This window comes from Fukomys damarensis, unplaced genomic scaffold, assembly GCF_012274545.1.
Source record: "Fukomys damarensis isolate Sample0158 unplaced genomic scaffold, DMR_v1.0_HiC HiC_scaffold_27, whole genome shotgun sequence".
In the NCBI taxonomy this organism is placed as follows: domain Eukaryota; kingdom Metazoa; phylum Chordata; class Mammalia; order Rodentia; family Bathyergidae; genus Fukomys; species Fukomys damarensis.
Genome location: NW_022900939.1, coordinates 24,796,872 through 24,822,999, shown reverse-complemented (window position 1 = coordinate 24,822,999; position 26,128 = coordinate 24,796,872). Strand labels below are relative to the sequence as shown.

The 26,128-nt window shown below is 38.1% G+C and overlaps 1 protein-coding gene across 1 annotated transcript in view; it reads left to right on the top strand.

The window, feature by feature from the left end:
- Window positions 1-26,128, top strand: part of Rtn3 (reticulon 3) — a 60,428-nt gene that overhangs the window by 18,445 nt on the left and 15,855 nt on the right. The window contains exon 4 of the mRNA XM_010636188.2: window positions 12,501-14,807. Within this exon, the coding sequence (XP_010634490.1) occupies window positions 12,501-14,807 (2,307 nt within the window). The remainder of the gene's footprint in view (window positions 1-12,500; window positions 14,808-26,128) is intronic.

Sequence of the window (26,128 nt, the reverse complement as noted above, 5' to 3'; positions counted from 1 at the left end):
CATCCCTTAAAATAAAAACTAATTAGAAGCCAGTCCTTTCTTTTGAGCAGTTGTCAGTGGGTCCTATAAAGGTTAATAAAATAGAAGAGGCTGGGCAACATTTAACAAAGCACAAGGATTAAATGTAGTTTTGGACATTCCTTCAAAATTGAAAAACTTGCCTGCAGAATTTGGAGCATATAGAATTGTGGCTCAGAAAACACCCCAACCCAGTGCATTTAATTTCTATGCACTTATGTAACTGGTTTACAGAGTTAATGGCTTTGGAAAAATAGCATAAAAGTGTGCTTCCACTGACCTACAAAAATAGCTTCCCAGCTAGAGCACATATTGTAATGTCAGATTTGTCCAAAAAGCCAAAGTACTTTCAAATTGCCTAAAACATTGAACAGATAAAATAAATGTTTGGCAATTAAGATTTCTTGTACTGGAGATGAAGCTGTGGCTCTTTTCTTTTCTTTTTCTTTTTCTTTCTTTTTTTATTTTTTCTGTCAACCAATGAGGAATAACTCCCAAGTTCATAAGGGTAGTCACTGCCAAGAATGTGAGAGGGAGAGAGTACATTATCTTCATTTGTTTATACTAATAATAAAGCACTGCTACTGTTCTTGTGCTAGACCCTACATATTGGTCAGTAGAAACCCTTATTTTTTTAAAAAGGGAAAAAAAGATCATTAAAATAACTGGATAGATGATAGATCTTAGAAGCCACATGTAAATAGTTTATTGTCTCAGCTAAAATTCTCTAGCTGTAAAGTTTGGATGCTAGTTTGTTAGAAACACTTTGACTTTACAAGAATAAAAAACCTTTTAATGGGTTAAAGGTAGTGAAGTGTTTGGTATAATCTGCTCGCAGGAAACATGATAGACAATTTGTTACTTTTAATTCAGATTATTTAGAGCTTCTGTGTTTCATAGTGTCCCTAGTTGTGTGCATTTGGAACTCATGGATCAAATCATGACCTTTAAAATGAACATGTACACATTTTAAAAATAGAAATTTTGTGAATTGTTACAAAATAACTCAAATAAAAAGTAGTTCCATTGTTGTTGACACTTGGAACTTGTTGGAAATTATATTTTAAAAGGTTTTTTTTCTTCCTCACATGAGAAATTTAGTACTTTAGGCAAATAGGTATTATATTTATTCTACTCTGGAAGAAAAAATTCCCAGCATTTGGGAGGTGAGGCAGAGGCAGAAAGATCACCACAAGTTTGAGGCCACCCTAGGCTACATAGTGAGTTCAAGGCTAGTCTGAACTACATGGTGAGACCATCTCAAAAACCTGCCCCCACAAATCATAGTATAAGTAGAACAATTAACTGTATTTTATTGTAATTAGATCTTTAAAAAAATACATCAAATCACTTTATTTTTCCATACAGAAAGGGAATAGTTGATGTCCTAAACAGTGAGCAGTGTAACCCGTAGACAACAAACATAATGTATAAAGTATTGAAAAGATAACTATCACAGCTTTAAAAATTATTTTAATTCTTTTTGGTTTTTTTTGGAGGGGGTACCAGAGATTGAACTCCAGTCCTTGTGCTTGTGAGACAGGTGTATTTTAATTTTTGTTAGCAAAAATGTACGCTGACGAAAAGGTAATGTTCAAGGGCCAGGGATATAGCTCACTGGCATCACCATCTGCCTCAAAGCTCAAGGTCCTGAGATGGATCCCTGGTACTGCAAAAAAAAAAAAACAAAAAAACCAAAACCAAACAAACAACACTAATGTTCAAGTAGCTTTCAGTTTCACAGTTTAGCATTTATAAAAGAGAATACATTAATCTTTTTTTTTTGCTTGCAAAAATTATTTTGAAGCCAGGCATGGTGGTACACACCTGTAATCCCAGTACTTTGGCAGCTGAGACAAGAGATCACTACAAATTTCAGGCCAGCCTGGGCTACATAGTGAGTTCAAGGCTGGCCTGAACTACATAACACGACCCAGTCTCAAAAAAATCAAGAAAAAATTATTTTGACTAGTGGAGATTCAGGACAATGATATTTTAAAGAGCTAGTTGAAAATGCTATTTCAAGTTGGGCATGGCGGCATACAACTGTAATCCCAGGACCTTGAGAGGCTGAGAAAGGAAGGATCACTACAAGTTTGAGGCCAGCCTAGGCTACCTAGTAAGACACTGTCTTAAAAAAAAAAAAACAAGTATGTATTGTGTACATCTTGGCTGGGCAAGGTGGCACATGCTTGTAATCCCAACACTTTGGGAGGCCGAGACAGGAGGATCACAAAATTGATCCCAACCTGGGCAACTTAGTGCCTTAATAAGATCTTGCCTCAAAAATTTAAAAATGCATTGGGGCTGTAGCTCCATACAAAAGGCCCTGGAGTCAATCCGCAGTACTGCCTTGCCCTACCCCTCAAAAAAAAAAAAAAAAAAAAAAAATGCTGTATCCTTGAAAGTATCCCAGTTTGTAGCCTCTATTGGTTTCATTTTCTCCTGTAAACAAATAGATGATAGAAAATTAGCCCAGCCAGGCGTGGTGGCGCACGCCTATAATCCCAGCACTCGGGAGACTGAGGCAGGAGGATCGCTGTGAGTTTGAGACCAGCCTGGGCTACATAGTGAGTTCCAGGTCAGTCTTAACTACATAGTGAGACCCTGTCTCAAAAAAAACAAAAAAAAAAAGAAAGAAAGAAAATTAGCCCAACTGGGCTCTACTTAATTATCAGAATGGAGGGCCCGCCTGTTGTTTGAGGGAACAACTTGACTGATAATTAGGAATGATGTAGAGAAGCTGAGACTAGAAACTTCTTTGGGACCCTAACCGCTATGTAACCCCTAGTTAGCCAGCATATAGCAGCACACATTTATTTCTACCCAGCTCCAAGATAAGATTAAAACAGAGTGTATGGAAGCCTGGTAAGGGTAAACAAGACAGTGACTCAAGGCCTCCTTAGAACAGAACAGCCTGAGGTCTGGAGATGAAAGACCAGGTGCACCGTATAGCTGACTCCTTTAGACAGATAGCAGAAAACCGACCCCCTGACCCCTGGCCCACTTGCTATGCTTGCAGTCCTCTTCCCTTGCCTTTAAAAAACTGTGCTAACCCCTGTGCTGGGCCTCTCTGAGCTGCTCAGTTCTGAGAGTGCCGTCTGGCCAGACTAATAAAGGTCTATTTACCAACAAGCCCGGTGTGTTCCTTCCTGGGTGACTCTGCTGCTCCTTGAGCTCTCAGAGCCTCGCTGAGCTATAGGTCCCAGCATCTTGGAGGCCCTTTGGCTGTTCAAGGCTCCCAGAAGTAAGGCCCTAGGTCTTGCATCCAGAGCCATCATTGGGCTATAGGACTCAGCATCGTGAAGGTCCTTTTGGCTGTTCACGCTCCTCGGAGTGGAAGTGAGACTTTATCTTACACTTCTATACTAGCTTAATAAAAATAAGGGCTGGGCAAGGGATGGATGTAGCTCACTGGTACATCCTGATTTTGATCCCTGGTACCACAAAAGAAAAAAAAATTTTAAATGAATTAATTAAAATAAGGGGCTGGGTGTGGCGGTGCATGCCTGTAATCCCAGCATTTGGGAAGCTGAGGCTGGAAGATCACAACATGTTCAAGGCCAGCTTGGACTACATAGTGAATTCAAGGCCAACCTGAATTACAGAGTGAGCCCCTGTCTCAAAACACCAAACAAGGGGCTAGGGATTTAGCTTAGTGGCACCTCATCTTCCTTGCAAGCACCAGGTCTTGAGTTTGATCCCAATACAGGGTGGGGGTGGTTAAATAAATTTTAAAAAAATAAAAAAATAAGGGAAGAAGAAGTTGTTGGTGTACTTAATTAACTGTATGAAAACCCCAGGGAGGGTATGAAATGCTGGAACCAGTCCAGTCCTTTCAGACTGACTGAACCATCAGCACAAACCTTGAGTCCATAACTGGCACAAGTTCAACTCATCTCATGTCCCTCATGGCAAATTACTTTTTTTTGGAGTGATAGTGGGAACTAAACCCAGGTACACTGAGCTACATCTCAGCACCCCTTCACCTTTTTTGAGACCAGGTCACAGTTGCTAAATTGCCCATCAATACTTGAAGTCCACCTACCTCAGCCTCCCAGTATACTGTAATTACAAGTATATACCCCCACACCTGACTATGACGTTTATTTTTAATCCTAGAATATGTATTTATCATTACTGGGTTTCCGGGAGATACATGTACAAAAAGTCATTTATTTGGACTGAGTAAAAGGGAGTCAAAATTTTCCAAAGTAAATTATGTGAAATGTATTAAATTGTACTACTGTGCTGCATACAGCTACGTAAATTGGGAAGATAAGCTTTTTACATGAATATGTTTATAATTAGAATGTCAGTGGAACAATCAGTTCCTTCCTTGAAAAGTTGCACTCCCAAGTAAGTCCTTGAGTCTTTTGCTTGTGAATTCTTGTTACCATGAGCAGAGTTTTAATTTCAGCCTAGTCCTTGAGAGAGCTTCAAAATCTGAATAAATTTTAATGATGTTATATTGTACTTTATTAAAAATATAGGCAGATATGTTGGTATATGGCTAATTTTTATTGAGCTATTTTATGCTTAATACTTATAAATTCATCTCATTTAATCCCCAAGCCAATTCTATAGAGGAAAAGTACTAGCTTTTTTACCCATTCAGGAAACTATAATTTAAAATGATGATTTGCTCAAGGTCACACAGCAAGAGACAAAGAATTTCAAGAAAACTATTTTAGGATTTAGAGATTTTTGTTTGTTTGTGACAGGGTCTCACTATGTAGTTCAAGCTAGCAGTGTCCCAAGTGCTGGGATTATACCATGAATGTTGAGATTACTGGCATGTGCTACCATGCCTAGCTGGAGACTTTTTAAGAAATGCCATTTTGTAGTTGATATTAAAAGCATAGAGCAAAAGAGGCAGAAAATACTATTGACTTGTTAGTGATATAATTTGTTCTCATCTGGAGAATGTGCTCCCTCCAGTATACAAAAAATCAAACTGAATTTTGGTTTCAGCTTTGAAACCTTTGTAAAAAGTGGAACTGGAAAATGATTTTCTTGAGAAAATATTTTGAGAAAAGCAGGTAAAAAATAAGGTTGGAAAGAATGTCCATCCACCACTCAGAATTGGAAGCACATTTGCATTAATGAATGTTTGCATTCAATTTGACTAATGCAGTAGGCATCTGGAATGGGAAGTTACAACACTGAACTTTGGGACAAGCATTAAGGGAAAAAAGTTTGCCAGTTACAGCCTTTTTTATAAAATGAGCAAAACATTTTTCTTTATACAAAAAGGGACTTTTTGTGTAGGACCTAGCTTGGCTGCAAAGTGTCTTGCTGGCTAACTTCCTATTTTGATGCTGTGGCTGAAAGTTGCTGATACTGTTTTGCACGGTAATTTGTCTTGTTTTGTGAACATGAAAAAATTCAAGTGTAGGAAAACCTGTACCTGAGTATTTCAATCCCTCTTTGTATGGATATACATAGTATTTATATGAGAAAATAGTGGCTACAATGGGCTGGCACCTTTTTTTCCCCACAGATGTATGTAGTTTTTCCATGTTACATGTATGCTTTGTTTAAAAGTAATGATTCCATAAGTGAAGAGAGAAATTAAGTGGTAACTATAACATAAATCTGAAGTAACTCACTTTTTAGTGTAGTTCAAGTTGTCCTTGAACGTGGATCCTCCTGCCTCAATTGAGTGTTGAGATTAGAGCCATGCCCCCTCATACTAGGCTGACATTTTAGAAGAACTCTGATACAAGAATGAACATCCATTATTGCTTATTTCTTTGTTGCGATACCAGGGATCAAGCTTAGGACCTTGCGCTTGTGAGGCAGGCACCGTGCCATGGAGTGGAATTCCTGGACCCATTATTGGTTATTTCTAGATCACGTTTTTCAGTAATTGTTAGAAACACATAGAGAAGTACTAAATCTTTATCTGAGTTTAAGAAAGGAGAAGCAAAGTGAAGAGATTTTAAAGGGTAAAGTAAAAGTATATGAAGGATTTTTCAATTCTCATACATATACATATGTACACAGAATTCACCTCATTGGTTTTTTTACGTCTTTTTTTAATTCTTCATCTTGTATTGTAAGGTAAAATACCCTAGAGAATACAATAGAGAATTCCCATACCAGATTATGTAGTCAAATGGTGCTTTTGCCTTAGTCCAATCAAAATTTACTATATTTTATTTTTATTTTTGTGGTGCTGAGTATTGAACTTTGCTCTAAACTTCATCCCAGCCCATTTTTTAATTTTGAGGCAGGGTCTCACTAAGTTACATAGGATAGGTTTAAAGTTATGGTGCTCTTGCTCCCATCATACTGTAATTACAGATGTGTGCCACCATGCCTGCTTTGCGTGTGTGTGTGTCTGTGTGTGGTACTAGGACTTGAACTCAGGACCACTGAGCTACATCCACAGTCCATTTTTGTATTTTAAAATTGGTTTTATTAAAAAATTAGTTTTACAAGTAGTTTGTTGTTTTTGTGGAGCTGGGAATGGAAATGAGAACCTCTCATGCTAGGTAAACACTGTGCTACTGAACCTATGGTGAAGAGAGGCAGCCTTGGGCTGGGGATGTAGCTTAGTGGTAGAGCACTTGCCTAGTATGTGCAAGGCCCTAGGTTCAGTCTCTAGCACCACACCACACACGCACGCACACAGCAGTCTTCTTCTCTGGGATTTTTATAGGACTAGAGTTCGGAAATACAGCTCTTTTTTTCTTTTTCTTTTTGGTACCGTTGCACTTGCAAGGCAAGTGGCAGAACTACTGAGCTAAATCCCCAGCTCTTTTTTTCTACCCTGCTAAAACTAATTAAATTTAGGAAAGTAGTAGCTTGGGAAACTGATACAGATTTCCTGAACTCTCTACTTAGAGATTATGACTTAGTAAATCAGGGAGAGATCCCATACTAGTCGTTGCCCTAAAAGTTGAAAGGGATTGTAAGAGATTATGCTAAAGGCTCTTTGTTCCAGTTTATTAAGTTGTGTTGTTGTTGTTGTTGTTGTTGTTGTTGTTGGCACCGGGGATCGAACTCTGGACCTTGTGCTTGTGAGGCAGGTGATGAACTAAATCTCTGGCCCTCAGTTTATTAAGTTGTATAGCTAGTTGTACACTGAACTAAAATATACTTTGACCTTGCTGGTTATGAAGATCATTTGCTGAAACATTTTGTCTTGAGAAATTTTTTTTTCAATATTTGCTTAGAATTCCTTATATATTGAGTAATATTAAATATGTTTATCTACATAATACCTAACAACTTGGGATACCATAGACATTTGGCTTATACTGATTCGGTTTTATTACCCAGAATTTTTTATTTGATAAAAAACTCTTGCTGGGCATGATGGCACACGCCTGTAATCCCAGCACTTGGGAGGCTGAGGCAGGAGGATTGCTGTGAATTCGAGACCAGCCTGGGGTACATAGTGAGTTCCAGGTCAGTCTCAACTACATAGTGAGAGACCCTGTCTCAAAAAAAACCAAAAAACAAAACTCTTTAAATTGCTTTCCTTTATTTGTGAATGGTAAGAAAAAAAGTATTTTAAACTCTGCATGATTTTCTATATAATGTACCAGATGAGGGTGGTTATGGTTATGCACCCCCCCCAAGAAAAAAGTATAATCCAAAGAGATTTTTTTTTTTTGAGAATATGGTGTTTAGGGACATTTATTGGGGGTTTCCTATGTTCTAGCCATGTGTTAACTCATTTAATCCTCACAACTCAAAAGTTAGATGCTTTAATGTCTCCTTTTTTTTTTTTTTTTTTTTTTTTTTTTTGGCACCAGGGATCAAACTCCAGTCCTTGTGTTTGGAAGGCAGATGGCAGAACCACTGAGCTACCTAGCCTGATAGCTCCATTTTTTAAGATGAGATTGAGCAGTTTGCCCAGTGCTACACAATTATTAAGTGTAATGAAAGAACCTTGCATCTTTTAATAAGATTTTTTACTTGGGAACAGTATAGAAATTTAAAATATGACTGAAAATTAACCTGTTGGATGTGTAATCTTATTTTGTTAATAAACACCATATATTTATGTGTTTAAAACTTTTAAAAATGAGTAAGGGCCGGGCATAGTGGCACACCCTTGTAATCTCACTCTGAGAGGCTGAGGCAGGAGGATCATAAATTCAAGCCTGCCTGGGCAGTTTACTTAGGGAGACACTGTCACAAAATAAAGGAGCTGAAAGCGCAGCTCACTGAGAAAGTATATAGAGAGAGAGAGAGAGAGAGAGAGAGAGAGGCATTAAATCTCACTGTCTTAAATAACTAATTTAGAAAATGTTCATAATGAGATTTTGTTAGGGGATTTGTTTTGAGTGTATGTGAAACAGTGAATTTTAAAAAATATTAGCATGTTTGCAGTACATAATGATTGCATCCATCATGAAGAGTTGGTACATGTACATAAATAGAGAGAGAGAGAGAGAGAGAGAGAGAGAGGCATTAAATCTCACTGTCTTAAATAACTAATTTAGAAAATGTTCATAATGAGATTTTGTTAGGGGATTTGTTTTGAGTGTATGTGAAACAGTGAATTTTAAAAAATATTAGCATGTTTGCAGTACATAATGATTGCATCCATCATGAAGAGTTGGTACATGTACATAACATATTTTGGAAAAGGAAAGCTAGTATATATATTCTGAGATATAAAGTAATCCAAAATTACTCTACTTGGCAATTTGTGGTGTGTAGTATTTTAAGAGTAACACCTTCAGATACCCTGGAGTTCTCTGCTGTTTTGCCATGTACTGACTTAGACAACACCAGTGAACATTAAGCCTGTATCAACTAATTGAAAAGTTCAATTATAAGAGCTTTCTAAAAGACTTGTTAGATTCCACTCTTTGCTTTATTTAAATGTTTTCATGCCTTTATAAACTTTACTTCAGTTTTTCCATTGTCTTGGTACAAGTCAGCTCTGTCCAAGTTTGTTAGCATTTCATGTAGCTAAAGGAATTTATTTTCATTTTGCTGAAATTCTAAGCAAGATCATTAAAATGAAAACACAGATGAAGATGTTACCTTTCCCTGTATGTTGGAAAGTCTTTTTGACATTAATGAGCGCCATCCTCTACATCTTACAGCAAACTCAAAATAAATGCGGCATCCAGCTGGTTTTGTTTTGTTTTATTTTATTTTGAGACAGGGTCTCATTATCTAGTTCAGGCTGCCCTGGAACTCACTGTGTAGCCCAGGCTGGTCTCTAACTCACAGCAATCCTCCTGCCTCAGCTTCCCGAGTGCTGGGGTTACAGGCATGCACTACCATGCCCGGCTGCATCCAGCTCTGTTTACCTGTCAAGATTGCCCTCAGAAAACAGTATCCACCCCAGATAATAAGTTAGGAAATCTTTGCTAGGCAGCAAGATTAAAATTATTTCTGTATTTGTACTAGCTACATTATCTTAAAGAATCTTTAACAAAGGGAAGTCATGGCATTCAGTAGAGGTCTTGTTAGAGATCAGGCATAATTTTACTTGAGATTGTTCTACACCTTATTCAGAAGTTTGGGAGTGCTAGGAGTTCAAGGAAGATTGGAGAGAAGCAAGGCTTGTTAAACAAACAAGTTTGTGTACTAACAAAGTAAACAACATTTTTGCTGAGGTTTTTAAATTTTTTTAGTAGTGTGTACATTCTTTAATTAGCATTGAATTTGCTTTGCTTTCTTCTTTTTCTTTTTTTGTATTGGGGAATGGACTCAAGGCCTCACCCATGCTGTACCACTGAGCCACATTTACAGCCTGTTTGTTTGTGTTTTACTGAGCTGCCCAGGCTAGCTTTGAATTTAGGATCCTCCTTCCTTAGCTTCCTGAGTAGCTAGGGTTATAGGTGTGTGCCACCCTGCTCAGCTAGTTAGCTTTCTTTTCATTACATGGAGCCACTCCATTATTGTCATCATTTTGCTTATTAATTTTGCTTATTTCTCTCTGTACTGCAAGCTCGATAAAGGCAAGGGTTTTTCCCCCCTGTTGTATTCACTGCTTTAACTTCTGTAAATATTTTTTGAATTATAACTGAATCAGTTTGCCAGCCTTAACCTGTAAGATGACAGACAGGTATGAATCATCTGAAATTTCTGTCTTTTCGAAGGGAGGGCTTCCCAGACAGTTTTATTCTCATCCAGATTTAGTCCATTGAATGTTTTTGGTTATAATAATGATAACCCAGATTTCAGTATAGTTCTGATATAACATAGCCTATAATACTGAAAACCTTGGGTTCTTTAACCTTTTAATCCAAGTGCCTGGTTTTATATTGTACTCATGCTGTATATCTCAAATATTTAATGACAGCTGGGCGTGGTAACACACGTCTGTAATCCCAACACTCTGGGAGGCTGAGGCAGAAGGATTGCTGTGAGTTCTAGACCAGCCTGGGCTACATAGTGAGTTCCAGGTCTGTCTCAACTACATAGTGAGACCCTGTCACAAAAAACAAAACAAAAAAATTTAATGACAGATACAAAGTTTACTATGTTAGAACTAAATAGGAATTAAAGCATATATTTCATATATTTTCTGTTCCAGAAATAAAATCAAACTTTAAAATTTTTTTTTTCATTTACAAAGACTTTTAGGGTGGGTACAGGAATCAAACTCAGGACCTTGTGCTTGCCAGGCAGGCAATGAGCTGCTGAGCTACTATAAAGACTTTTCCTAATACTCAAATAACAGTTTTACTGTTCTAAAGTTCAGGACTTTATTACATCTAATTTTGATGATGTTTCACAATAAGGGAACCTTGAGCCAGGGATTTAGCTTAGTGGTTCTGCTGCCTGCCTTGCAAGCTCAAGGTCCTGAGTTAGATCCCAGGTACCAATTAGTCAGTCAATAAGGGAACCTCATGTGGCACTGAAAACATTTATTTAGTAGTGGAATTTTATTCATTTTAGTAAGATCTTAATTCTTATTTTCATCTTTAATAAAATAAGTTTGAATAGCATAAGTTTGCTTTTACAGTGGACCCTTGACTTAGGAACTCAATTTGTTCCCAAGGGCAGGTTGTAACTCAAGTTGGTCAGTTGAAGGCTCAGGCCTTCAAAGTCTTTCTCCTGTGCACAGGCAAATCTCATTGCCTTAGACAATGGCACAGGATTTCTCAGATACCTGCACACAGAAAAGGATATTGTAATGTTCCTTCCAGAACTCTTTAAGGGTTAAATCTGTATCTGAGACAATCTGGAAGCACAAGCAGCTGGAACTGGAGACTTTGGTTGTAAGTTAAAACTAAAATTCTGGTTGTAACCAAAGTTTGTATGTCAGGCTGGTCATAACTTGAAGGTCCACTGTATTTAATACTAGGTTCTCACACAAAAAAGAATATAAAGTTAATCCCAAAAGAATTTCTCATTCACACCTCCCTACTTATTCATGATGAAAGGCATTGCTATCCTGAAACCTCCTAGGTCTAACTCACCTGACAAAGCTGAATCTTTGGTTCATTTATTTAGAACTATTTAAGACCCACTTTGTTCCAGTTCCAGAGATACAATCCCTGCAGATGGTGGTTTTGATCTTTTTCTCTAATAAAGCTTGGTAGTATGGAAAGATGGAAAATAATGTGGTAAATTAATGATTACAGGGTATTAATAACTAAGACTTAATGCATTACATCTGCTTTAAAAGGACTTCTGAAGTTAACTGTCTTAACCAAAGAAACTAATTTGACCAATCAATTTTTATTAAAATGGCAAGTGTGGTATAAGAGAGGTAGAAAGTACAGCAACCTTTTTGGTGCCTTTTAGTTAGAACATTGAGCCATTTAAACGATTGATGGATCTCTCTTGTGGATAGAATAGAAAAATTCTGGTCTCATTTTCAGGTTTAGGAAAGGTCTGCTCTATCTCCTGAAGATCAAAAGGAATGCAGTCCACTTTTTCTGTTTTCAGATTGTGAGACCATAACAGTGGATTTATAGAGGCTGTGTTCTGGGTTATTTTCTAGCCTGAAGATGAAAGTTTATCAGTGCTTCATTAATACCACCAAATTGTTTTGTATGAATTGTCCCCCACCACCATGAAGGATCGAACTCAGGACTTTGTGATTACAAGGCAGGCATGATGCCACTGAGCTAAATACCTGGCCCTTGAATTGTTTTTCCTGTTGAATAGCTCTACCCCCCAAAAAAGAAAAACACTTCCTGATATTTCCCAATATCATTTCTCTTCTTTATGCTTTACTTTTGCAGTTGAAAAAGAAGTAGACTGATTAAAAAATAATTCGTTATGAAAAATTTTTGTAATTTGTAGCATGATATGGCTTTTCTGTTTCACTGTTAGTAGTTTTTATGCATGTCTTTTGGTATAGTTGTTGGTCATTGTTTTGTTACATATTTGTGTGTATATATGTATATATATGTGTGTGTGCATATATACATACGTGTGTATATATTGTGTGTAATTTAAAAATAAAAACGCATGCAGCTTGGCCTGACTGACTAATGCATAATTGTACCTGGTAAACAATTTTTTTTTCTTTCACATTCTGACCATAGAGGAATTGAGCTCTCTTTGCTCTGATGAGCCACCTTCAGAAATTTTGACTTCCTCCTTTCTTTCATCTTCTGAAATACATAACCCTGACCATACAACACTCCATGGGAAAAAAAGTGAAGTGTTAGGCAGCCAGCCTGTTATAGCCAAAGAAGGAAAAGCCCACTTGGCTCTTCTAGATACGAACAAGATGGAAAAGCCTCAGGGGACCAGTAAGGACAGAGCAGAGTCTCCAGTTTCTCTTGCACCAGGAGTTCCTTATAACTGCCCCTCCATTCCAACCAGTTTCCCAGAACATCCTGCTTTTCTCTCAAAGGAAGGTAGTCAAGTAGAAGACCAAGTAAATAAAGACCAAGAGTCCAAGAACCCAAATGAGGTTCCAAGTAGGGATAAAACTGCTGAAGATAAAGATGACAGGTTCACTTTGCTAACAGCCCAGGAAACGCCCGCTGAGCATTCTAAGGCAGAAGGCATTTGTACATATTCCGTGTCCCCATCTGGAGTTTCAAGTGGTGGTATTATAGAGAAAGTCTCCCCTGAATCACCATTCGAAGTAATTATTGACAAAGCTGCATTTGACAGAGAATTTAAAGATTCGTATAAGAAGAGCACAAGTGATTTGGCTAGCTGGGCAGTGCACAGTGATAGAGAATCACCTACAGACATGTTGGAGACTAATGACAAATTGTTTCCACTGAGAAGTAAAGAGGCAGGACATTACCCAACCTCTGCATTGCTCACTAGACAATTTTCACACACAACTGCAGCACTGGAAGAGGTCTCTAGATGTGTGAGTGATATGCATAATTTTACTAATGAAATACTGACATGGAATTTGGTTCCCCAAGTGAAACAGCAGACTGACAAATCTGATTATACCACAGAAAATACAGGACTTAATAGAAATGACTGTCCTTCAGAAATTCCAGTGGTAAACCTTAAAATGAACAATCATCAGAAAATTCCTGTATGCTCTATTAATGGGAGCACTGCCATAACCAAACCCGCAGGTGACTGGACAAAAGATTCTCTCCCACAAGAAAACACTGAAATTGGAAAACCAGTAAGAGACTGTCTGAGTCCCGTAGAAGGAGTCAGTGTGAGAGGTGTGCAAGGCAATGCACAAAGACAAGATGACATGCTTTCAGCAGTACTTGGATCTCCACACAAAGTGGTTACAGCGAAAGTGGTTTTATCTGATGACCACCTGAAGGATGAAATAAGTTGGCAGAGCTCAGTGCTAGGAGAAACCACTGAGGCTGATAGTTCTGGTGAGTCTGATGACACAGTTATAGAAGACATCACAGCAGACAGATCATTTGAAAATAACAAAAAACCTGTTTCCACTCCAGATGCTGTTGTGAAAACAGATGAAAGGGAGATCAAGGAGATTCCCAGTTGTAAGATGACAGAAAATAAAACCTCTAAAAATTCTAAAGAGCCAATCAGTGACTCTGAGCTGCATCAAGTTCTGCCTGATATTCTTGGAAGAAGTCCAGTTTATGAGGAAATGTCTTCACAGGTACCATATACAAACGTCATATCGAAAGACAGGAAGCAGTCAGATACTGTGAGTGAGGTTGCTCCTGGAAACCTTATTACAACTGACAACCCGAAACTTCCTTCAGCAGTACCTCCAAATGCATTTAATGAGACAAAATTCTCACTAAATGTGATGGCTTCTGCCAATTTGGAGTCATTACATGGAAAACATGTTAAAGATGTAGATGATTCCTCCCCAGAGGATTTGATAGCAGTCTTTACAGAAACCAGAGAGCAAGGAATAGTAGATAAAGAGGAAAGAAATATCTCTGAAGCAATATCAGAAAAGACGACAGACTTTAAAAAAACTCTTTCTTTAGAAGTCTTGCATGAAAATGAGTCAGGCAGTTTTCAAATTGAAAACTTTAAAAGAAAATACATTGAACAAAGCAAAGAAACAAATGGAAATGAGATTCTAGGTGTTTTCCCTAACCAGGTTCCAGTGGCATCTCTTGACCTAGAACAAGAGCAGCTCACAATCAGAGCCCTTAAAGAACTAGGGGAAAGACAGGCTCAGAAGTCAGCTTCTGCTCAGGAAGAAGAATTTCCTTCTAAAGAAAGATTTAAGCAAACATTTGCTCCAGAATCCTGGCCACAGAGACCGTATGATGTTCTAGAATATACAGATGTCACGATTGGATCTGATCTTGGAATTTCCAAAAAGCCCACTCTTTTCAAAGAAACTAGGGTAGATGTTATTTCCAGCCTTAGCAAGACTGAACTGGTAAACAAGCATGTCCTAGCAAGACTTCTGACAGACTTCTCAGGTAACCATTTACATTAGAAATACTGCATGTGTTTGATTCTGCTGTGATTACTTACCAGAATGGCATTTTTCTTAGTCTCTCGCTTGTTTATGAACTAGAACTAGACTATAAATTGTATTGTGAGTTAAGGCAAATTCTTTTTTTCAGCAATTAGTTAGTTGATTTACTTTCCCTATACCAGTATTTCCTAAAGCAGTAGACCACTTTGTAAATTAAAAAATTATTTTTAGCACAGGCATGGTGGTGTATGCCTGTGCTCCCAGCACTTGGGAAGCTGAGGCAGGAAGATCACTGAATTCGAGACTAGCCTAGGCTCCATAGTGAGTTCATGGCCAGTCTGGACTACATAGTGAGATCTTGTCTCAAAAAAAATTCTAATGTTTCAGTTATTTTAAGGTCCTTTCCTTACAGGTTGGCCTGAGGGTGATTGCTACTTTTAAGAATACTGGTATCTGTCCTGGATTTAACTCATTGGTGCTGCCACCTGCCTAGCAAGCACAAGGGCCCGAGTTTGAGCCCAGTACCAAAAAAAAAAAAGAATACCAATATGTTCTTATTTATAAAACTTATTTCATATTTTTAAGTATCCGTAATATGTTACACTGCTAAGCGCTTGGATTTTTTTATAGGACTGAATGAAATTTACTTAGCAATCAAAGACAAAGGTATTCCTGTTGGGAAAGACAGTAAATGAAACTTTTAATTAATTTGATCATATACCTCAGGGATCCTATGCTCTGAAAGTAGGTGACTGGTTTTATAGTACTATTTTGGAGTAATACCCGAGAGAAACTCATTCATTCTTCTACTTTGAACCTTATTTAATATTCTTTAGGCCACAATCATGGCTTGCCTCAGTGATACTGGGTGAAGAATTATCTTGGGCTGCACATAAAGTATATGAGTTACTTAATAGATATATGCTTAATGTATTCCTTTATTTTCAGATATGTTTTACTGTAACTTTTTTTGGGGGGGAATGGGGATCAAACCCGGGCCCTCGCACTTGTGAGGCAGGCAGTGGAACCACTGAGCCAAATCCCCAGCTCCCTATGACAATTTTTAAAGGGAAGGAAAACAGGTGGGCCACAGATTGGGCACTCAGGAATAGAAGATCTTCTCTTGTCTCTTTATTTGAAATGATCACTTCCCTAGCATTTGGCTTTCAGATAGATTACTTCAAATGCTCTCAACTCTGAGGTCTTAGAAAGTACAAGGGGAAAAAGAGGGATATTTAAAGCTCTCCTCCAACCTCCAGTATAACATATCTAAGTTCTAAACTTACTCACTGTTGGGCTGGGGATTTATCTCAGTGGTTCTGTCACCTGCCTTGCAGGCCTAAGGCCCCACATTCAATCCAATCCCCAGTAATAAAAAAAACCTTATTTAGTGTTAGGTGCTATGTATGTCATTTTCACATTTCGCTAATAGATCCTTTTTTCAAATACTATTGTACTTAATGTTATAATGATATTGTGAGGATTAAATGTGAAAATGTGTAGTTCCTAGTAAATATTCCGTCAGATTTAGCAGGGCCTGGCACATCATAGGCACTGGCTAATTATTTCTTGGATTACCAGTACATCAAGGTCTTTGATGAACCCAAAAATTTAAATAATTAAGGATAAAGTTATCTCATAATTAAAGATAACTGGATTTGAATTGAGGAATGCTGTGTCTAAAATTGTTGAGTTTGGATTAAAAAGTACTAGATTTTAATTCTTTCTTTACTACTTGTGTTTTTTTGTTTTGCAGTACTAGGGACTGAACTCAGACCCTTCATACTAAGATACATCTTCAGCTCTTTTATATTCTATTTTGAGACAGAGTCTCACTAAGTCATTAAGTTGCCCAGGCTGCGCTCAAAATTGCAGTCCTCCTACCTCAGCCTCCCACAGTGCTGAGATTATAGGCGTGTGGTGCCACACCTGACCTTTACTGTGTTGAGAAGTATGACTTTCAGTAACTTTCTGGGCCTCAGTTTCTTTATCTGTAAAATCAGAATGTTGAAATAGGTGGTCTTCAATTATTCTAATATTCTCTGGCTCTGGTACCCTCTAGATTTCTTTATGAGTTGTAATTCTTTCAGGTACTTTTGAATAAAGAAGCTGGGTGTGGTGGCGCACACCTGTAATCCCAGCACTTGGGAGGCTGAGGCAGGAGGATTACTGTGAGTTGGAGACCAGCCTGGGCTACATAATGAGTTCCAGGTCAGTCTCAACTACATAGCAAGACCCTGTCTCTCCAGCACCCAGCACTTGGGAGGCTGAGGCAGGAGGATTACTGTGAGTTGGAGACCAGCCTGGGCTACATAATGAGTTCCAGGTCAGTCTCAACTACATAGCAAGACCCTGTCTCAAAAAAAATAAGAAACAAAAAACAACAAAAAAAAAGAAGAAGCAGCATATAAGAAGCTACAAAACCTCCCTTATTCCTGATTCTAGCACTTTTCTGCTCTCGTGTAACTTTAGACAACTACCCTAACTGGGTCAGCATCTTCCTTTGTTAATAGAGTTGATAATTGTTTTGCCATGCTTTACAGTGTTGTTGGAAGTAAAGAAGTAGGTAATTACTAATTATTGGTAGTGCCCAACTAAGTTAATGTAGCATAAAAGATGAAAGGGGCAATGGAATCAGGACATTTGTCAATGACCAAGTTTATGATTGGTTGATATTTTTAGATTAATTAAAAAAGACTGATACAATCAGAGGCTGGAATGTTTAATAATTGAAAATCTTTTAGAATTACAATATTTCATGAAGCAATGTTTTAAAATGTAAATCATTTCATTTAAATGCGTCAAACCTCTAGTGGGTTTTGTTTTTATTTGTTGTGATGCTGGGTATTAAACTTGTATATGCTGGGCAAGTACTCTACCACTGGGGTACATCCCCAGACCATTTTATTTATTTTAAGACAGGAACACACTAAATTGCCCTGGCTGACCCTGAATTTATAGGCCTCAGCTTCCCAAGTACCTGGGATTATAGGCATGAAGCATCATGCTTGCTTCCTAATTTTATTTTATTTTATTTTGGGGGGGGATGGTACCAGGGATCAAACTCAGGACCTTTCGTTTGTGAGGCAGGTACAGCTCCACTGAACTATATCCCAGCCCTGGCTTCCTAATTTTAAATAAGTATACATGAATAATAGTATTTCTTCTTTAAAATAAAAATAGTTCTGTAATTATGTTTTGTCTAAAGTTCCTAGGCAGAAATGTGTCGTATTAATAATAGAAATAATGAAAAATATTAATGGTATGTTTCTTTTGGAATTTCATATTATGTACCAGTTCATGATAAAGACTTTTTTGTTGTTGTTGGTACTAGGGATAGAACTCAGGAACTTGTGCTTGCAGGGCAGGTGTGGTACCACTGAGCTAAATCCCTGGCCCGTAATGAAGACTTGATATTATAGGTTGTTGCTCAGTAATTCTGCTGTGATATTCTGTAATAGTTGGGATAGGGGAAGGGAGGGACTAGATCCTCACACATACACATACACTTAAAGTGATAAAGATAAGAGTTGTTTTTGGGTTTTGTTTTTTTTGTTTGGTTTTGTTTTTTATTTGTCTGTTTTGGTACTGGGATCAAACTCAGGGTGTGCTTGCAAGGCAGGAGCCCGAACCACTGAGCTAAATCCCCGGCCCTGGTTTTGTTTTTTATAAAGATAGGTTTTTGAATTTTAGTATCCAATTTAGCATAGGCAAGAATGCAAGGAAATAGGAAGGCATATAGATACTATGTTGTTATTGTTATTATTCCCAGTTGATTTTTGCTTTTGTTTTTGTTGTGCAGTGCTGGGGATGGACCTCAGGGCCTTGCTAGCCCAATGCTGTATCACTTAGCTACAGCCTCCGCAATTTGTATTATTTTCATTTTTAATCATTATTGAACTACCTAAAAGAGTTTTTGTTAGGTATGCTTAAAGTGAGAAAACAGGTGAGTTACAAAACAAAGTGTATAGAATAATTCCTGTTTTGTTATTAAAAGTGAATTTGTATACTTAGAGTGAATCTGAAGTAACTTTTAAAAATAAGATCACAATGAGGGCTGGGGATTTAGCTCACAGATGCCACTGCCTGCCTTGCAAACACAAGGTCCCAAGTTCGATCCCCAGTACAAAAAAAAATTTTTTTTCTATGTATAAAATAAATTATGTTACAAGCCTTTGTGTAATCTGGGAACCAGTCATGTGCACAGATTACAAGCATACCAACCAGTTAGAGCCTGAAGTAAGATTTTAGCTTACTGCCTGAGAGACAAGGGTTTTATAGTTAGAGTACAGCCAAATTTAATTGCATACTAAAACAAAAATATCAATACTCTCCTGAGGAATAGAAGAGAGACCGGAGTCTAAAATATATTTAGTGTTTAGGATATTTAATCAGCACTATGCTGTATTTCAAGAATCAGGGAAAAAAACTTGGTTATGGTGGTACACACAATCCCAGCAACTTAGGGGAGGCTGAGGCAGGAGGATCACAAGTTCAAGCTCATCCTGTGGAATTTAAGGCTCAGTCTTTAAATAAAAAGGGCTGGAGGGCCAGGGATTCACCTCAGTGGTTCCACCACCTGCCTTGCAAGCTCAAGGCCCAGAGTTCAATACCTGATACCAAAAAAATGGGAGGTACTAGAGATGTAGTTTAGTCCTCACTGTGTTGAATCTCCAGTACTAGGGAAGAAAAAGAGTATGGGTATATTTTGGATACACTTTGGAGGTTTCAGTCCATAATGGGATGACCTTACTGCTCTTAGGCCAGAGGTGGCAGATCGTGGCAGGGAGCGTGTGGTGGAGCAAAGCTGTTCACCTCACAGCCAGGACATGAGAGAAAAAGAGGAAGAAACAAGGGTCCCACCTCCCCTTCAAGGGAACACCTCATGACTAAAAACTTCCCATTAGTCCCACTCTTAAAATTCCTGCCACCCCCAATATTGTCACAAGGGCATTAAACCTTATGGGGATGTCCAGCAAGTAGGAAAAGCACTAGGTAACCACTTGGGGTATGTTAAACTAAACTCAGTGAATGTATTATGTATTTCATTGATGTAAAATTCACCTAAAGAAAAACATTAAATAAGTATTGACTCTCAGAATAGGCAAACAGTAGATTTTTGCTATATGTAACTTATTTGGTTGCTTTATTTTTTGTTTTGTTTTGGCTTTTTGAGATGATCTCTCTATTGAGGCTCAGGCTAGCCTTCATTTCACTGTATAGTCCAGGCTGGCCTCCTCCTGATGGGCCTCTGCCTCAGCCTCTCAAATGCTGGGATTACAAGAGAGCACCACCACACTTGCCTTTGTAACTTACTTTGAGGTGCATTTTAACAACAGATGAATGAATGGTCCCAGTGCCCTGAGAGGTGAGGCAGGAAGATCACAAGTTCAAACAAAGCCTGGGCAAATTTATCCACTTAGACCTGTCTCAAAAAAGTAACAAAGGGCTGGGGATGTAGCTCAGTGCCAAGGCCATGGCTTCAGTCTCCATTACTGGAAAAACAAAATATATGAATGGATAGAGAGGGACATGTATAATTAAGAATAGTAAAGCATTAATAGTTGGTGGTGATTCCTGAGTTTGATCCCAGTACAGGGAAAAAAAAGTTAATGGTGATGGTTACACAGCATTGTGAACATACTTAATGCCACTAAACTGTATTTTTAAAATCCCCAAGATATTAAATTTTATAATAGGTATATTTACCACAATAAAAAAATAAAGGTGGTATGGGTGCCTAGCATATGGGAGGCCCTGGATTCAATCGCAAACACTACAAAGTAAATAAAGATGTGTTATTAGTAGTAAAATACAGGTGATAATTCGGTGGATGTTAACCCTAAACTTTTCTGCTTAGCTGTATGCTTGGAGGGGAATCAGATGGGATGGGAGGAGGACCTGTCCCAGTTACCCATCCAATTTCATTTCCATGGGACAGACACATGGTAGAGCTGCTAGGGGAAAGAATAAGATCTCAAAATTCAAGATTTACATTACCTAGCACTTAATTTTCTAAGTTTTGTCTTGATATACTGATAAGGATCTTAGAAGCTGTCCTACATGTCTGCAATGCCACACACACTACGGCCATTATTATCCCAGCTTGAAAGGTAAAAGAATTTCCTACAATGAAAATAAGTGTGCTGAGTGGAGATCCAGCTGCATCAATTCCCTGACGCAGGAAGGGGTCATGTGGATTGATAACACAGCTGACATCCTTAGCATGAACAGTGGGTGCCTCACTCTAGTCCTCATCTATGAGCCAATGCAACCATTCCTCAACTGCTAGCAATGGTGGTTGCTGAGAGCTCACTGCTGCTAGATTCTCCAGAAAATTGCTCTTGGCCGAGTGGAGCCATTTGGCAGTGGAGATCACACTGTACCCCTAGCACCCCGGAGCAATCAAAACCGATGACTGACTGCCGGAGTCTCATCACTAAGTTGCTTCTCAATAAAATCCAGACTCAGCCAAAAAAAATTTTTTTTTAGAGACCATCAACTTTTTTAGAAAAAATAATCAGTTGTGTGTCACATGCTGGGGTTTTTTGTGTTGTGATGATTTGATTCTGTTTTTTGTTAGTTGTGTTGCATCACTGGGAGTTGAACCTGGGGCACTCTACCACTGAGCTACAAACCCAGCCCAGTTTATTTGTTTGTTTGCAGTACTAGAGATTGATCCAGTGGCTTTGCACTGAGCTATAGCCCCAGCCCTTGAGATAAGGTCCTGCTAAGTCACTAAATTGCCCAGGCTAGAACTGGAATCCTTTTGCCTCAGCCTAAGTACCTGAGGTATAGGCTCATACCACAACTTTTGGCTTCAAGTGCTTTTAAAATTTGATTGGGCTTTCACAATTGTTAGTATTTACTGTTTAGTTTAGTTTAGTTTTGTTTTGTTTTGTTTTTGGTACCTTGGATCGAACTCTGGTCCTTGCACTTGCGAGGCAGGCGGTGGTACCATTGACCCTAAATCCCAGGCCCGGCAATTTTTGTTTTAAGATTAAATTGAATCCAGTGGTTTCTAGATGCTTAAGTCTGTATTGGTTTGTTTTTGTCTTGTCTTTTCTTTGTGGTTTTTGAGACAGGGTCTGTGTCGTTCAAACTGGTCTTGAGCTCACTATGTAGCTCAAACTGGCCTCAAACTCACAGCTATCCTCCTGCCTCAGCCTCCCAAGTTATGGGATTACAGGCGTGTGCCACCATGCCCAGCTATTTCTTAATGGGTGAATTTAGTTGTTATTTAACATGTACAAAAAGCTTACCCAAGCTTAAGGACACAAAAGATAGAAACTATCAACAGTGTTGTATCTGTCTATTCATTCTGTCATAAATTAATATTGCACTTAATTATATTCTTTAGATAACTAAGTTCAAAAGTTCTCACTTTCAGGTCCACCTGCTCTTCTGCTGAGGAGGAGAAGTCAATGCCATTTTGTTTTCTGTGCATTATAAATCTGAAATAAAGGGCAAATGTGATGTTAGATTATTTTAATGAACGGAAAACTTTTTCTGAGCATCTTAGAGGCATGTTAGTTTGAAAGGGATGCCTACAGATTTCTTTGGCCTGCTGCCACTCTTCTGTGGCCAAAAGCATGTGTGTCTGTGTTTGACAATAACAGCTTTGTATTCTATCAATGATCTTCTGTGCCATTTTGAGGGGAAATTTTTTAGTTAAAGATAAATCTATAGCAGAGCATTAACCCATTTCATCAGCCACAAAATTTGGACCTGAATTTACATAATCATCTGGTGTCTTTTTAGGGTTTTTGTATTGTTTTGTTTTGTTTTTGAGACAAGGTCTCACTATGTAGTTCAGGCTGGTCTTGAATTTACTATGTATCCAAGCCTGGCCTCAAACTGGCCTTAATCCTGCTGCCTGAGCCTCCCAAGTGCTGGGATTATAAACATGTGCCACAATGCCGAGCATCTGATATCTTTGCAACTCAAAAAAATTACCTTATTAGGGGCCGGGGATTTAGTTCAGCGGTTCAGTGGCCTGCCTTGCAAGCTCAAGGACCTGAGTTCAATCCCTGGTACAAAAAAAAATTACCTTATTGTGACTATTAATAAAAATACAGCTTTAAGCCGGGTGTGGTGGCGAATGCTTGTAATCCCAGCACTTGGGAGGCTGAGGCAGGAGGATTGCTGTGAGTCTGAGACCAGCATGGGCTACATAGTGAGTTCCAGGTCATTGTCAACTACATGTGAGACCCTGTCTCAAAAAACCAAAAAAAAGAGACTTTAAGAAAAGAAAAATAGGTCCAGGGGTTAGCTCAGTGGTGCCACTGCCTGCCTTGCAAGCACAAAGTCCTGCATTTGATCTCTGGTACCCCCACCCAAAAAAAGAGAAAGAAAAGAGAGAACCAGGTGTGGTGGTGCATACCTGCAATCCCAGCACTTGGGAGGCTGAGGCAGGAGGATCACTGTGAGTTTGAGACCAGCCTGGGCTACGTAGTGAGTTCCAGGTCAATTTCAACTACATAGTGAGACCCTGTCTCAAAAAACCAAAAGAGAGAGAGGGAGGGAGGGAAAGAAAAATAATCTATGTGAAAGTGTCTGAATCTTTTTCTTTCATTTATTGATTTTATTTTTTTATGCAGTCCTGGGAATTGAATACCCAGGACCTTCACATTGAGCTATATCCAAGTGGGCCCCCCCCCCTTTTGACTGGGACAGGATCTTGCTAAGACAAATCATGGCTCAGGCTAGATTTAAATTTATGATCCTTCTGCCTCAGCCTCCCAGAGTGCTGCATTATAGGCATGAACCACCACACCCTGCTGCATAATTTTCTTTACATAAATTGTTCCTATAAAAACAATGCCTTTCCCCCTCTTTATTTCATTTTACTTTTGTTTTTTGGCAGTGCTGGGGACTTAACCCAGAGCCCTGCACATCCTGGGCAAGCACTCTACACTGGGCTACATGCCTTCCTTAGTCCTTCCTGAGTAATGAAAATTGATGAACAATTTTCCCTTTTGTGGTTATGTTCTTTTTTTCCTTTTAGTTATTTCAAGCATGTTAGTTTTTCTTGGGTATGTAGTATACTGACAATTTTTGTAATGTTTTTACAAAGAATTAAATACATTTTACAGATCCTTGAATTGTTTTATCTTTAAAGCTAATTTCTTTCTAACCCTTAAAATGTCCTCACCTTTATTCCTTTTCACCATAAGGATTCGGACAGCCTTTATTTTCTGACTTTTAGATGTATTCTTGGGAGAATAGATTAAATTTAGTTGACTTTGGGAACGGCTGAACATACAATCAAACCAAGCTCTTTGCCCAAATTCAGAATCTGCATGGTTCACTGCTCTTCCTGGCTGAATTGGCACGGGCTGCTTTTCTTTGTTATCCTGGGGAGGGTATGTTAGTGCCCTCTTTTGGTGCATTATGGGTACTGCAGTGCACATTCTTAAAATATAGGGGCAAGAAGCAGACGTTTAAAATTTTACAATAAAAGTAATAGGACCATATTGCAGGAAATTTGGAAAATAAAAAGGAATCACCACCAGCAAGAACTCCACCTGCCAGGATTTTAGCTCAGTGGTTCTGCCACCTGCCTTGCAAGTGCAAGGACCTGAGTTCGATCCCTGATACAAAAAAACAAACAAACAAACAGATAAAGAATTCCACCGGAAATACAATCACCCTTGGTAAATACAGACATTCTTTGTCAAAAAGTTCATCTTCCATTGCAGAAGTTGGACATGCCTCTGCACAATTATAATTCCAGTACCCTGGGAGGCAGAGGCAGGAACAGCAAAAATTTGAGCCCAGCCTGGGTAACTTTGCAACTTAGTGAGACCCTGTTTCAAAGATTTAAAAAGGATTGGAAATACAGTATATGTGAAGGCCCTTGCTTCATTTCCTAGTACCATAATCTTATCACTTGAGAGATACTGACTTTCCTCTTTTGAGAATTTTTTACTTTTTGCCCCCAGTATCGAATTAGCATAGGTCATTTCCCTTTAGGACTTTTGGAAGAGATTAGCAAAGATTTGTTTCAATGTGTCTCTGTGAGATTGTACACTGTGACAGTGTTTTGGCTCTCAGTGATTTTCTTTGGTTTCAGAGTACCCGGGTTATGCAGATTAACCCAAAGAAAAGGACACTGTCAGTACCAGAGGCTCACTTGAGCAGTGATTCTGTATGTGAGGCACATACGGATGAATCTCTAGAGAAACAGGTTTGCTCATCAATTTAAAAAGATCATACACTTACCCTCCTTGCAGCCAAAACCCACTCCATTTTGCATCCTATTCCCTTTCTCACATCCGACTTGAGAGTTTTGAGTTGTGACAGTCTTCTCTAGTCTGCTCATATAAATTATAAAAATGTGTAAGCATCTTCATTGAAAACTAATCAAAATTAAGATATTATTTTTCTGCCGGGGATTTAGCTCAGTGGTTCTGAGTGCAAGGACCCGAATTCAATCCCCAGTACCAAAAAAAAAAAAAAAAAAAAAAGGTCAAAAAAACTTTTATTTTTATTGACAGATGACAATGAACTATAAAATTTGTATGTAATAAAAACTGGTGAAACATGAGAATATCAATCAATTGATTAATTTAAATTGATAACTTTAAAATTCAAATGTTATTCATAGATCAAGGACAGAGAGGAACTATAATCTAATATCAGTAGACGGTCACTGAAAATTATGCATTTTAAGGACTTTTAGGACTTGATCTCACACACTGTATAACACCATTTCTTCTTAACTTTCAAACCACTGGCCATCAGTGTTAATAATTCTTATTTTGACAAAAGCTTAGTATTAAGTTAATGGTGGAGCAAGCAGATATATTTTCTGTAGCAAGAGGTCAGCTTGTAGATGAGACACTTGCTACATTAATAAGAATAGAAAGATTTCAGATAAATTTCATTAAAATGAAGCTGATTAGAAATAATCATATATAGGGGCTATGATCTTAACATTCAAAAATTCTCTATTTTACTAAAATATATTGTTGTTTCTCTTTTCTTTTATAAGACCTTTATAATGAATTCTAAAATATTTCAAAGACAAGGTATGAGACAACTAAGTTGTAAGATGAAAGATATATAGGCTATTCCAAGTGGGAAGATAACTCCTCAGAGTGATTTAATTATGCTTTTTAAGTCTGATCAAAAGTTATTTTTTATCTTCATAAAGAAGACCACAGTGAAAATAGGGCTAAAGTGAATTCCTTGTGATTAATTTCCAAGTGATACAATGTTTACAAAATCAGTTGTCACTGAGCTATTTTTATTATATTGTCTCCTCTACTGACATTATTAAATGCATATATTGCTACACACACAAAAAAAAAAAAAAAA